Source organism: Lithobates pipiens, unplaced genomic scaffold (assembly GCF_037356315.1).
Source record: "Lithobates pipiens isolate NorthernLeopardFrog02 unplaced genomic scaffold, aLitPip1_a1.2 Scaffold_16, whole genome shotgun sequence".
NCBI classification, from domain to species: domain Eukaryota; kingdom Metazoa; phylum Chordata; class Amphibia; order Anura; family Ranidae; genus Lithobates; species Lithobates pipiens.
The window spans coordinates 638,971,247-638,983,521 of NW_027507748.1; the positions used below are offsets into that span (position 1 = coordinate 638,971,247).

Here is a 12,275-nt window from a genome sequence, read left to right on the forward strand (position 1 = left end):
GACTTTTTGCCAACAAACATCGGCTAGCAGGGTCTCAAATTTCCCGCCAACAAAACTTGTTGGAATTTCTGATCATGTGTACACAAGTCTGACGCACAAAAGTTCACGCATGCTAGGAATCAAGTAGAAGCGCCGCACTAGCTATTGCACTTCCTTTTTCTCAGCTTGTCATGCGTCTTGTACATCACCACGTTCCCAGGTTCGTAATTGTTGGCCAACATTTGTGTGACCGTGTGTATGCAAGACAAGTTGGAGCCAACATCCTTCGAACAAAAATCCACGGTTTTGTTGTCGGAAAGTCCAATCGTGTGAATGGGGCATTATAATACTCTAACTTTGCCACAAAGGTGAAGTTGCATAGTAGAAGCTATTGACTGATCAGTAGAAATTTCCCAAACAAACTGTGCAAGTAGATTTAATGATGTTAATAATTTACAATTGGTCACATAAAATATTTGGCTTCCTTGTTATTCTTTGAACTTTAGGCAAAAAACTAAGGCCTCATGCACACGAGACGCAGATGAAACCTCTGTTAAAAAAAAGCTGAAACGCGCGTTTAGAAACACGCGTTTTGCCGCGTTTGCATGCCGCGTTTAGACGCGTTTAGACGCGTTTGCGTTTAAACACGTTTATAAAGATAACATCATGTAGACCCTCCCCAAGCTCTCAAAGCATTTTTTTTAACTATTTCTGCTATTTTGATCAGAGTGAGCAGCAGCAGCATAGAGAGCAGTTGTACACTTGCATTTGCCGTGTCACTTGCCACGGCACCTGCCACAAGTTGTGGATTGTCCACTTGCCACGTCACTTGCCACAAGTTGGGGATTGTCCACTTGCCACATCACCTGCCACGTCACCTGCCACAAATTGTGGATTGTCCACTTGCCACATCACCTGCCACGTCACTTGCCACGAGATGTGGATTGTCCACTTTCCACGTCATCTGCCATGCCACCTGCCACAAGCTGTGGATTGTCCACTTGCCACGTCACCAGCCACATCACCTGCCACAAGTTGTGGATTGTCCACTTGCCACGTGACTTGCCACATCACCTGCCACGTCACTTGCCACATCACCTGCCACAAGTTGTGGATTGTCTACTTGCCGCGTCACTTGCCACATCACCTGCCACGTCACTTGCCACGTCACCTGCCACAAGTTGTGGATTGTTCACCTGCCACGTCACCTGCCACGTCACCTGCCACAAGTTGTGGATTGTCCACTTGCCATGTCACTTGCCACAAGCTGTGGATTGTCCACTTGCCACGTCACTTGCCACAAGATGTGGATTGCCCACTTTCCACGTCACCTGCCATGCCATCTGCCACAAGTTGTGGATTGTCCACTTACCACGTCACCAGCCACATCACCTGCCACAAGTTGTGGATTGTCCACTTGCCACACCACTTTCCACGTCACCTGCCACGTCACCTGCCACAAGATGTGGATTGTCCACTTGCCACGTCACCAGCCACATCACCTGCCACAAGTTGTGGATTGTCCACTTGCCACGTCCCTTGCCACGTCCCCTGCCACGTCACCTGCCACAAGTGGATTGTCCACTTGCCACATCACTTGCCACATCACCTGCCACAAGTTGTGGATTGTCCACTCGCCACGTCACTTGCCACATCACCTGCCACAAGTGGATTGTCCACTTGCCACGTCACTTGCCACGTCCCCTGCCACAAGTGGATTGTCCACTTGCCACGTCACTTGCCACGTCACCTGCCACAAGTTATGGATTGTCCACTTGCCACGTCACATGCCAGTCACCTGCCACAAGTTGTTGATTTTCCACTTGCCACGTCACCTGCCAAGTCACTTGCCGCGTCACCTGCCAGGTCACTTGCCACGTCACTTGCCACAAGTTGTGGATTGTCCACTTTCCACGTCACTTGCCACTTCACCTGCCACGTCACTTGCCACAAGTTGTGGATTGTCCACTTGCCACATCACTTGCCACCTGCCATGTCACTTGCCACAAGTTGTGGATTGTCCACTTGCCACGTCACTTGCCACAAGTTGTGGATTGTCCACTTGCAATTGCAATTGTTTAAAATATTTTTCTAATGGTTTTTCATCATTTGCAATCATTTTTGAGATTTTTCATGTAAAAAAAAAGGTCACCTTTAAAAACGCATATAAACGCAAACGCGGCTAAACGCGGGTGCCGCGTTTAGCCGCGTTTAGCCGTGTTTAGCCGCGTTTTGCGTCTGAAACGCAGAAATTTTTGTTTCTGAACGCATTTTTTTGCTTCTGGAAAAACGAGATTAAACGCAACTGCATATAAACGGAAAAAAACGAGACTGTGTGCATGGACACATAGGATAACATTGAATGAGTTCAGGTGCAGTTGAAAAAACTGTCCAACTGCATCTGAACGCGCGTTTAACTGCGTCTCGTGTGCATGAGGCCTTAGTATGCAAACCAAATAAAATAATACTTCCACTACACACCAATCAGGACTGGTTATACTATATTTAAATACGTCGCTTTTTTTCCCCCTCAAACGCTCAACTTTTATAACTGTGAATTAATGAAGAGTTTTATTTTTGCTCTCACCTGCCCTATGTCGTATCCCACTGATGGCATATACCTCTTCTAAGTCAATTGGATTATGATTTAAGATGGGATTGGAGACTAATCCCTTAGGCTAGTCAACTAGGCCAAGAACAAAGAGTTGGTAGCAGGGCCTGAGAAGAGCTAGAGAAAAGATTGGAAGATCCGTGATCGTCTTTAATCGCCTAAGCTCAAGTCTGCTCCTATCGATTAGCAGCAAAATTCTTTTGCACTCAAATGTGCCCAGTAGGTGTTATATTGCAAAAATTTAATGTAAATTTGGGCAAGAGACTCAGGATCAGTGGAGCCAGTGCAGCACTTGTCTTTGTGTTGTGAACTGTCTGCAACAAAATCTTGGGACAACAACGGAAGATTCCAGGTGTGCTGGCGAGTTGCACTTTCTGCAGTAAGGAAGTCAATAGAATTTCTTCCCACTCCTCTAATTCCCACTATGGTTCTTTAGAGCAATCAAGACTTTAAGCAAATGTTACCAAATCTTGTTCAACGGGAACAATCGGTCCATTGTGGTCAGTCGGAAAGCAGATTCTGGCAAGATGTGTAACAAACGATCAAGATCCAAATCGTCATATGGAGTCATTGAGAACAATCACTCAAAACTATCGGATAAAACCGCTACAGTTCTCTAGATCTAGCTGATGGGTACATGCGCACTTTTCTACACCCAGGCTTCTGAGAATTTCCCTGCAGGCGTGTTCAGCAACCATTGACCTTTTCACATTTTCCAGAACATTGCTTCCAGTAGTGGCCGTCTTGGAGAAGCAAAGGATTCAGGTTCCTTATGTGGACAACATATGCAGGTGGCTCAACATCATTCAGGTCCTGGAAAACCCTGATTCAGAGGGAAGGCCAATTTAATCTCATTATAATAATGACATTTTAGACGTTCAAGAGAATACTGTAGAGTTGCCCACACTAAGGGTGACAGTATTAGGACTTATGTGGAGGCAAGTCCTAGCTCTATCCCATGGTCTCAAATGGACAAGAAGATTAAGAACATCATAAACTTGGCCTTCTAAGGTAATGAAAGATTTTGCTTCCTATTTCCAGGGAAGATTACCCCACATATGAGACTAGTCCCATCGATGGTGGCTAAGGATAGTTAATCTAATCAACTTTCATAAACTTCCAGACGTAACAATCATTAAAGTCTAGTCACCTCAGTGACATCCTAGCTCAAGTCAATGTCATAGACCAGTGGAGGACGAAGTGTCTAACAGCAGGGGTAATGTGATTCCCTCCCAAGCAGGGAAGTCATTTGGGCAACACAGCCTAGGAGGCCTCAGGTATGTGTCAGTACTAGAATCCCTTTAGGACCCAGCACAACTCACCTGACACAGCCTGTGTCTGGGAAACAACAGTGATTGGCCAGCTCACGTTTAAATCACCTGTATCAGCATTCAGTCAGTGCTCGTGTTAGAGTTCACTCGTGTTTGATCCAGCTGATATTTGCTCTGTGACTTTCGTGTTTGACCCGGCTTGTTTGACCCTCCTTACTTGCTTCTGATTCGGTACCGTTTGGATTCTGATCTACCTGTGTATGCCCCAGCTTGCCTAGACTACGCTTTGCCTGATTCTACTAGGATCCTCACCTACAGCAGTGAACTACAAGGTCCAGCAATCATCTACCTTCGTCTGCAGCGGTGTACTACAAGTCCCAGCCGACCTGCTCTGCTTAGACCTACTCATGGTATGTGCTTTGAACTCTTTGTATAATCAGCACACCTGAACTGTTACTTGTTATCTGCACCTAGCCTGACAGTATGCTCAAAAACAGATGGCTATAGGTAATATCCTATTGTCATGGCAAGAGGCATCTCCTATTCTATTCTCCTATTCTATACTCCTCTCTACTAACATCCAGCCGGGTCAGCAGGTTAGCCTGTATAGCCACCAGACTCATGATCTCTAAGCCCCTCATCAGGATCATAGGGCATGGTTGGGCAGGTTGAAAAAAGGACACAAGTCCGTCTAGTTCAACCAGGATCCGTAGTCATACAGCTGGGATAAGGGCAATGATCTGGTGGCCTTACAGGTCATGGTGTCCTCAAAGTACAGTCTTTGGCCCAAGTTCCTCCTATTTTAGTCTTCCTGAGATCTCAGACTTTGCACAGCAGAGCCAAATGTATCCAAATTCAGCCACATTACATCTAGCAACTGGGAGACCAAGTTAGAAAGGCTCATTGCGGGATCTCGCCTTCATTATTTGAAACCTTGTGGAAGCCGGAGGAACCTGCGGCAAACTCCAGGTATACTAGAACATGGAAAATCTTGCAGAATTTCAGGATGAATCCTCTGCTCCCGACTGCAACTAGGGTCGTTCTTCTGAACAGGACTACCTCAATAGGTTTAGTGACACCAAAGTAGTATTTCTTAAGGATATTACGTCTTTGAGAACGCTTTCAGAGATCCAAGCATCAAGCAGTAAACTACCTTATTGCTACCATAATCAAACAAAATGGCTCTGGTTTCTTCTTCACCAGCACCAGACGAAGGTCTGCATCTTTTCTTCTGGGTCAAGACATCACCCTTCCAGCATGACAAAACTAAAATGTCAAGCGTTACCACAAGCTGGAGTAATGGACTCTATGTGGAATAAATACATGGAAGTGGTCCTTCTCTAGAAGGTCAGACAGTGGCCTCTTCAGGTCTGGCAATATCAGAAGAAGACTTGCACTGTCTGCTAGGACAATAGCATTATCTTGGGTCAGAGTAGCCTAAGGGGCTTATAGAAAGAAGATGAAGTCATCAATCTAGTGCAGAGCTCACTTTATCAGATGGATGTGCTCATGGCAACATTCAGAGGTCCAGTATGTTACAGGATACCAACCAGGTTCATATACTACAAACCATTTTTTTGCCTATTGCAAAGTCAATCAGGCAACATTGGAAGCAGGGGAATCGACTTCAGTTCTAATCTAATGATATGTTGATTCAAATGCTTCAGCATGGCCCTCCCTTATAGGTTTTGTGGGTGTGCTACATTCCATTTGTGTATGCTGTCATGCTTTGTGTCAGGGAAAACAGAAAATGTTATACTTACCTGATGGTAATTTTCCTTTTCTGATGCTAAGCACGACAGCTTACAGGTCCCTCCCTTGTGCGTTTCGCATTTGAGTATAGTTACGAGAATACCGCCTAGGGGGAGGCGACTTATTTAAATATAGTATAACCAGTCCTGATTGGGCGAGGGGCGGGGCCTATCCCATTCGTGTATGCTGTCATGCTTTTTCATCAGGAAAGGAAAATTACCGTCAGGTAAGTATAAAATTTTTCATTATTTGATCCCTGCAGATTTTGTAAGTTTGCCCACTTACAAAGAAATTAAGGGTGTATAATTGTTTTATCATGGGTATATTTTAAATGATAGAGACAGAATATCAACCAAAAAAAAACTCATGATACAAATGTTATACATTAAGTTGCAGTTCAGTGAGTAAAATAAGTATTTGATCCCCAAGAAAAACATGACTTAGTACTTGGTGGTGAAACCCTTGTTAGCAACAGAGGTCAGACGTTTCTTGCAGTTGGTGACCAGGTTTGCACACATCTCAGGAGGGATTTTGGTCTACTCCTCTTTACATTATCTTCTCTAAATCCTTAAGGCTTTTTGGCTGCCGCTTGGCAACTCAAAATTTCAGCTCCCTCCATAAATTTTCTTTAGGATTAAGATCTGGAGACTGGCTAGGCCACTCCATAATCTTAATGTGCTTCTTCTTGAGCCCACTTCTTTGTTGCCTTCTCTTTATGTTTTGGGTCATTGTCATGCTGGAAGACCCATCCACCACCCATCTTCAGTTTTCTGGCTGAGGAAAGATTTTACAATACATGGCCCTGTCCATTGGCCCCCCCAATGCAGCAAAGTTGTTCTGTACCTTTAGCAGAGGAACAGCCCCAAAGCATAATGTTTCCACCTTTTGTGATTAACTGTAGGGATGGTGTTTTTAGGGTCATAGTTAGCATTTTTCTTCCTTCAAACACGACAAGTCAAGTTAATGCCAAATTTGGTCTCATCTGACCACAGAACTTTCTCCCAATCCTTCTCTGAATCATTTAGATGGGCCTTCAGACATGTACCTTCTTGAGGAGGGGGAACTTGCAAGTGCTGCAGAATTTCCATCCATGGCGGTGTATTATTACCAATGGTTTGTTTGGTGACTGTGGTCCCAACTGCCTTGAGATCATTCACAAGCTCCTCCCATGTAGTTCTGAGCTGATCCCTCAATTTTCTCATGATCATTCTTACCCCATGAGGCGAAAATCTTGCACGGAGCTCCAGACCGAGGGCGTATGCTTCCTAGGAAAATAGGAAAATTGATCACATCTGATCAGACCATCAGTACATCAGGTGAATCTCATTTCTTGAGACAGTAACAAGCCAGGAAAGAACAAATACCCCCAAATAACCCCTTTTTAGAATGTAAGCATTCCAAGGTATTAAGTAAGTAGCATGATAAGTTTTTTAAGTTGTAATTTTTTCCCACAATTCTTTGCAAAATGAATATTTTCTTTTCTTTTTTTTTTTTACAAAATTATCATATTATCAGGTTATTTCTCACACACAGCATATGCATACAACAAATTACACCCCAAAATACATTCTGTTATTCTTCCCGAGTATGGCAATACCACATGTGTGAGACTTTTACACCAACATTGACCAACATTAAAGTAGCACCTTCGGGTGTTCTATGGGCATAAATTACACATCTCATTTCATTCCTACCTATCACACTTTTGAAGGTCCTTGATCACCAGTCCAGTGGAATTACCCACAAAATGAACCCATTTTCTAAAGCAAACACCCCAACGTATATTCTATGAGGCATGGAATGCACATAGGTACTCGGTACTCTGATGGGCTGCAGACAGGTACTCGGGTACGCAGTTTGGCTGGAGACAGGTATTTGGGTACTCTGATAGGCTGGTGACTGGTATTCGGGTACTCTGAAGGGCGGTGAAAGGTACTCGGTACACATATGGACTGATAGGTACTCGGGTACTCATATTGATTGTGACAGGTACTCGGGTACTCTGATGGACTGTGACAGGTACTCGGGGTACTCTGATGGACTAACAGGTACTCAGATGAACTGTGATAGGTACTTTGATGGGTGGTGACAGGTCCTCTTTATTGGGGGGGCAATCAGTGTGATTGGTGTACACGGTAAGCGTTAATGAGATGTTACCACAATCTCCTCCACACACCTTATTGGTGTGTGAGGAGAACCCGGTAACATCTTATTACCACGGTTTGTTGACATTTAGTGATCGGCTGTAAAAGGATCACATAGCCGATCACGTGGTAAATAGCCGCCAGCCAATGGCTGTTTACCAGCGTTGGTAACGAGCAGTGTTTCTGGGAACACGCCGCCACTGAAGTGCACGCGCAATGCTCTACGAGATCGTGTGCATGTGTCGTGCTAACTGGGGTGGTACCAACTGTGATCGGCCATGACTTCATCACAGCTGATCACGTGGTAATGTCAGAAACCATGAATCAGACCGAGACAGAAGTACAATTAAATCACACTTGTTTGTTAATAAAAAATAAAAAGGTAAATGGAAAAAGCGTAGTCAAAGCATAGCCAGAGTCCAGTAACCAGATCGAGTAGTCAGCCAGGCCAGAGTTCAATAACCAGATCAGATAATCAGCCAGGCCAGAAGTCAGGGATCCAAGTAGAGCAACATCAAGCAGGATAAGGAGCCAGAAGGGATGTCAGCAAGTCAGTCTTTAAACAGAACCGCAGGAAATGATTTCTTGTGATGTGACCAAGGCGAAGGCAGAGGTGAAGTGAGCTGCACAGCTTTAAGTAGGCAGGTCAGACGAGCATGATCAGGAACAGCTGGTAACTGTGGAGAGAGATGAGAGCTGGCAATTAGCTGACAGCTGAGCAGCCAGCCCAGAGAAGGAAGGGCTAAGCCAGCCCTGACAGGTAAACAGCCATACCCAATGGCTGTTCACCCCCCTCGGTGGCGAGCGGTGTCTCCATGACATGCTGCCACCGAAGAAACAGGGATACACGCATTTCCTGTTTAAATTCAGGGACATCATATGACTCCCTCCCAGAATGAGAGCAGTGCCGCCTGCCCGTCATATGACGGCCAGCTGGCGGCTAGCGGTTAAATACACCTATGATAACAATTATAGACCCTTCATTTCTTTGTAAGTGGGCAAACTTACAAAATCATGCAGGGGACCAAATCATTTCCCCACTGTATATAGCAGAGCTTCATTGGCATGTAGTCCAGCCCCTCCCATCTGCAATGCTAAGTGCTCTTATACAGTGAATTACAAGAAACTGGTATTTGAGTAAAAGAGAGCTTCAACCAAAAGGGGAAGTTCTGCTTTAAGGCCTCCTCCCCCACTCCTCATTTGGTGGTTGGGAAGCAGGTACCTGTTTGACAGGTTCTTCTCCCTTCACGCAGTCTTCTGGGACATGTCAGAGGTCCCCAGAAGACTGCGGGACATTTCCCAATGCGTAGTGCAGTGGGCAGCCAGCCGTGATGCTGCAAGCTGTCACAGCCGGGTGCCCACAGTTAAAATGCCACACCGGGGACCCAACAAAAGGCTCGGGTGAGCACATCGCTGGATCCTGAAACTATGATACAGCACCATGCCCCCCCCCCCCACCAACCATGATTTGCCTTCATTGAATAGAGAATTACAGAGACCCAATGATGGGTCTAAAATAAGCTATGTAATAACAGAAGGTTTTATCTTAAAAAGTCCTTAGCATTTTAATTTAGGGTGGGGGTAGTAAAGGCAACATTTAAGCAGATCAAACTTCAGCCTTAATGTTTTTTTTTTTTTTTTTTTTTTTTTTTGCTTTTACTGGTGTTAATTCATACCTGCTTAGAGTTCAACTCTAAATACAAATACATTCTTATAGGTGGTTTTCCCACAAAAAATAAGAAGCGCAAACGGAAAAGAAATAATCCAGAGGTATGAGAATTTGCTTACTGCACTCTTTGCAACCTTATATACCGTATTCTCCCTACTGGCCAGCTACTTTCATTTTAGGATTTTAGCTTTTCCAGACATTACTTGCTTGAGCAGGCAAAGCAATAGAAACTTTAAAGAGGAAGTAAACCCTGATGAGTTTACTTCCTCTTTCATTCCCTGCAAAGGCAAAGCATAATGGACTACTATGCATCGCATAGTAGCCCATTATGTGTCACTTACCTGACACAGGAGCCAGCGAAGTCACCGCTGTCTCCTGTAGTCCACCGCATCCATCTTGTTGGTGGGGTCTCGCAGCTCCGCCGCTGTCATTCGGCGAAGCCGCGATGACGTCACTCCCGCGCATGCGCACGGGAGCCGACACGCGCGGCAGCTCCGTCGCTGAGAATGTCGCGCTCAGTGCGCCTGCATGCCGCTGTCTACGGCGCATGGGCCGTAGACAGCGGTGCCCGTTTTCGGGCAAATATCTCCTAAACCATATAGGTTTAGGAGATATTGCTTGGACCTACAGGTAAGCCTTAATTTAGGCTTACCTGTAGGTCAAAGTGGTTTGTAAGGGTTTACAACCACTTTAAGGTTTGTATAAAGCAGCCAATAAATTTGTCTAATATATATATATATATATATATATATATATATATATATATATAATATTTTTCATTCAGCCAGCGGGTATACACTTTGCTACAATGTTAAATAGTGGTAGCCATTAATGTCTAAACAACAAAAGTGAGTACATCTCTTCCCTATGTGAAAATGTCCAAATTGGGCCCAAAGTGTCAATATTTTGTGTGATTACCATTATTTTCCAGCACTGCCTTAACCCCCTTGGGCATGGAGTTCACCAGAGCTTCACAGGTTACCACTGGAGTACTCTTCCACTCCTCCATGATGACATAACGGAGCTGGTGAATGTGAGAGACCTTGCACTCCTATACTATCCATTTGAGGATGCCCCACAGATGCTCAATAGGGTTTAGGTCTGGAGACATGCTTGGCCAGTCCATCACCTCTACCCTCAGCTTCTTTAGGAAGGTAGTGGTCATCTTGGAGGTGTGTTTGGGGTCGTTATGTTGGAGTACTGCCCTGTGGCCCTGTCTCCGAGAGGGAGGGGCTCATGCTCTGCTTCAGTATGTCACAGTATATGTTGGCATTTTGGTTCCCTCAAAGAACTGTAGCTCCCCAGTGCCGGCAGCACTCATGCAGCCCCAAACCATGACACTCCCACCACCATGCTAGACTGTAGGCAAGACATACTTTTATTAGTACTCCTCACCTGGTTGCTGCCACACACACTTGACACCATCTGAACCCAATAATTTTATCTTGGTCTCATCAGACCACAGGACATGGCTCCAGTAATCCCTGTCCTTAGTCTGCATGTCTTCAGCAGACTGTTTGCAGGCTTTCTTGTGCATCATCTTTAGAAGAGGCTTCCTTCTGGTATGACAGCCACCCCTTCAACCTCTGCAGCATTGCTGGCAGCACTCATACATCTATTTTGCAAAGACAACCTCTGGATATGACGCTGAGCATGTGCGCCCAACTTCTGGCAAGGCCTGTTCTGAGTGAAACTGTTAAACTGCTATATGGGCTTGGCCACCATGATGCGGCTCAGTTTCAGGGTCTTACCAATCTTCTTATAGCCTAGGCCATCATTTTGTAGAGCAACAATTCTTTTTTTTTTAGAGCCTCACAGAGATTTTTGCTATGAGGTGCCATGTTGAACTTCTAGTGACCAGTATAAGAGAGTGAGAGTGATAACACCAAAGTTAACATACCTGCTCCCCATTCACACCTGATACCTTGTAATATTCACGAGTCACATGACACCAGGGAGAGAAAATGGCTAATTGCGCCCGATTTGGACATTTTCACTTAGGGGTGTACTCACTTTTGTTGTCAGCGGTTTTGACATTAATGGCTGTGTGTTGAGTTATTTTGAGGGGACAGCAAATTTACACTGTTATACAAGCTGTATACTCACTACTTTCTGTGTATTTGTTCCTATTATAAATAATTGAAACACGTGGGTCTAAACCAAGTGACTATTACACCACTAAATATTATACTACAAAGAAAAGCTCTTTCCAAACCCTTTTTGCAGGGATGTGGATGACAGGCGTACAATCCTTCACTTCAGCGGGAGAAAAGCTGACCCAATTGACACTTTCATAGACAGTGCTCTCATGAAATAGAAAAAAGGAAATGCTCCCATAGCGTGATACCGTAAAAAAACTTTTAATCACACACAGCCGTCCGATGGTTCCTCTCACTCTGTTACCTAGTAGCCACCCCCCGACATGTTTCTTCATTCACTTGACTTAATCATGGGGCGTGGCTACTAGGTAACAGAGTGAGAGGAACCATCGGACAGCTCATGTCTATCTTCACCAAGGTGCTGGCGAGGCCAAGGAGCAGCGAGAGATTTAAAGAGTGTGTCTCGCATACCCTGGGTCTGCTAAAAATCACCAATGCTTTGGCAATCAGCTGTTTTAAAGTTTGCTGTGGCTTGACTTATTTGGCGTGGTTGCAAGTTTTTTAAATGTAAGTGTAACTTAAGAGGATCTTATTATGTGTGATTGAAATTTTTTTTACGGTATCACGCTATGGGAGCATTTCCTTTTTTCTATTTCATGAGAGCACTGTCTATGAAAGTGTCAATTGGGTCAGCTTTTCTCCCTCTGAAGTGAAGGATTTTATGCCTGTCATCCACATCACTGCAAAAAG

The 12,275-nt window shown here is 44.8% G+C and overlaps 1 protein-coding gene across 7 annotated transcripts in view; it reads left to right on the plus strand.

The window, feature by feature from the left end:
• Positions 1-12,275, plus strand: part of LOC143984009 (uncharacterized) — a 204,637-nt gene that overhangs the window by 106,130 nt on the left and 86,232 nt on the right. For 6 of the 7 annotated variants that reach the window (XM_077484256.1, XM_077484255.1, XM_077484259.1 and 3 more), the window contains one exon: positions 9,475-9,527. The exons of the other annotated variant lie outside the window; for it this stretch is intronic. In XM_077484256.1, the coding sequence (XP_077340382.1) occupies positions 9,475-9,527 (53 nt within the window). The remainder of the gene's footprint in view (positions 1-9,474; positions 9,528-12,275) is intronic. 7 annotated transcript variants of the gene reach the window in all.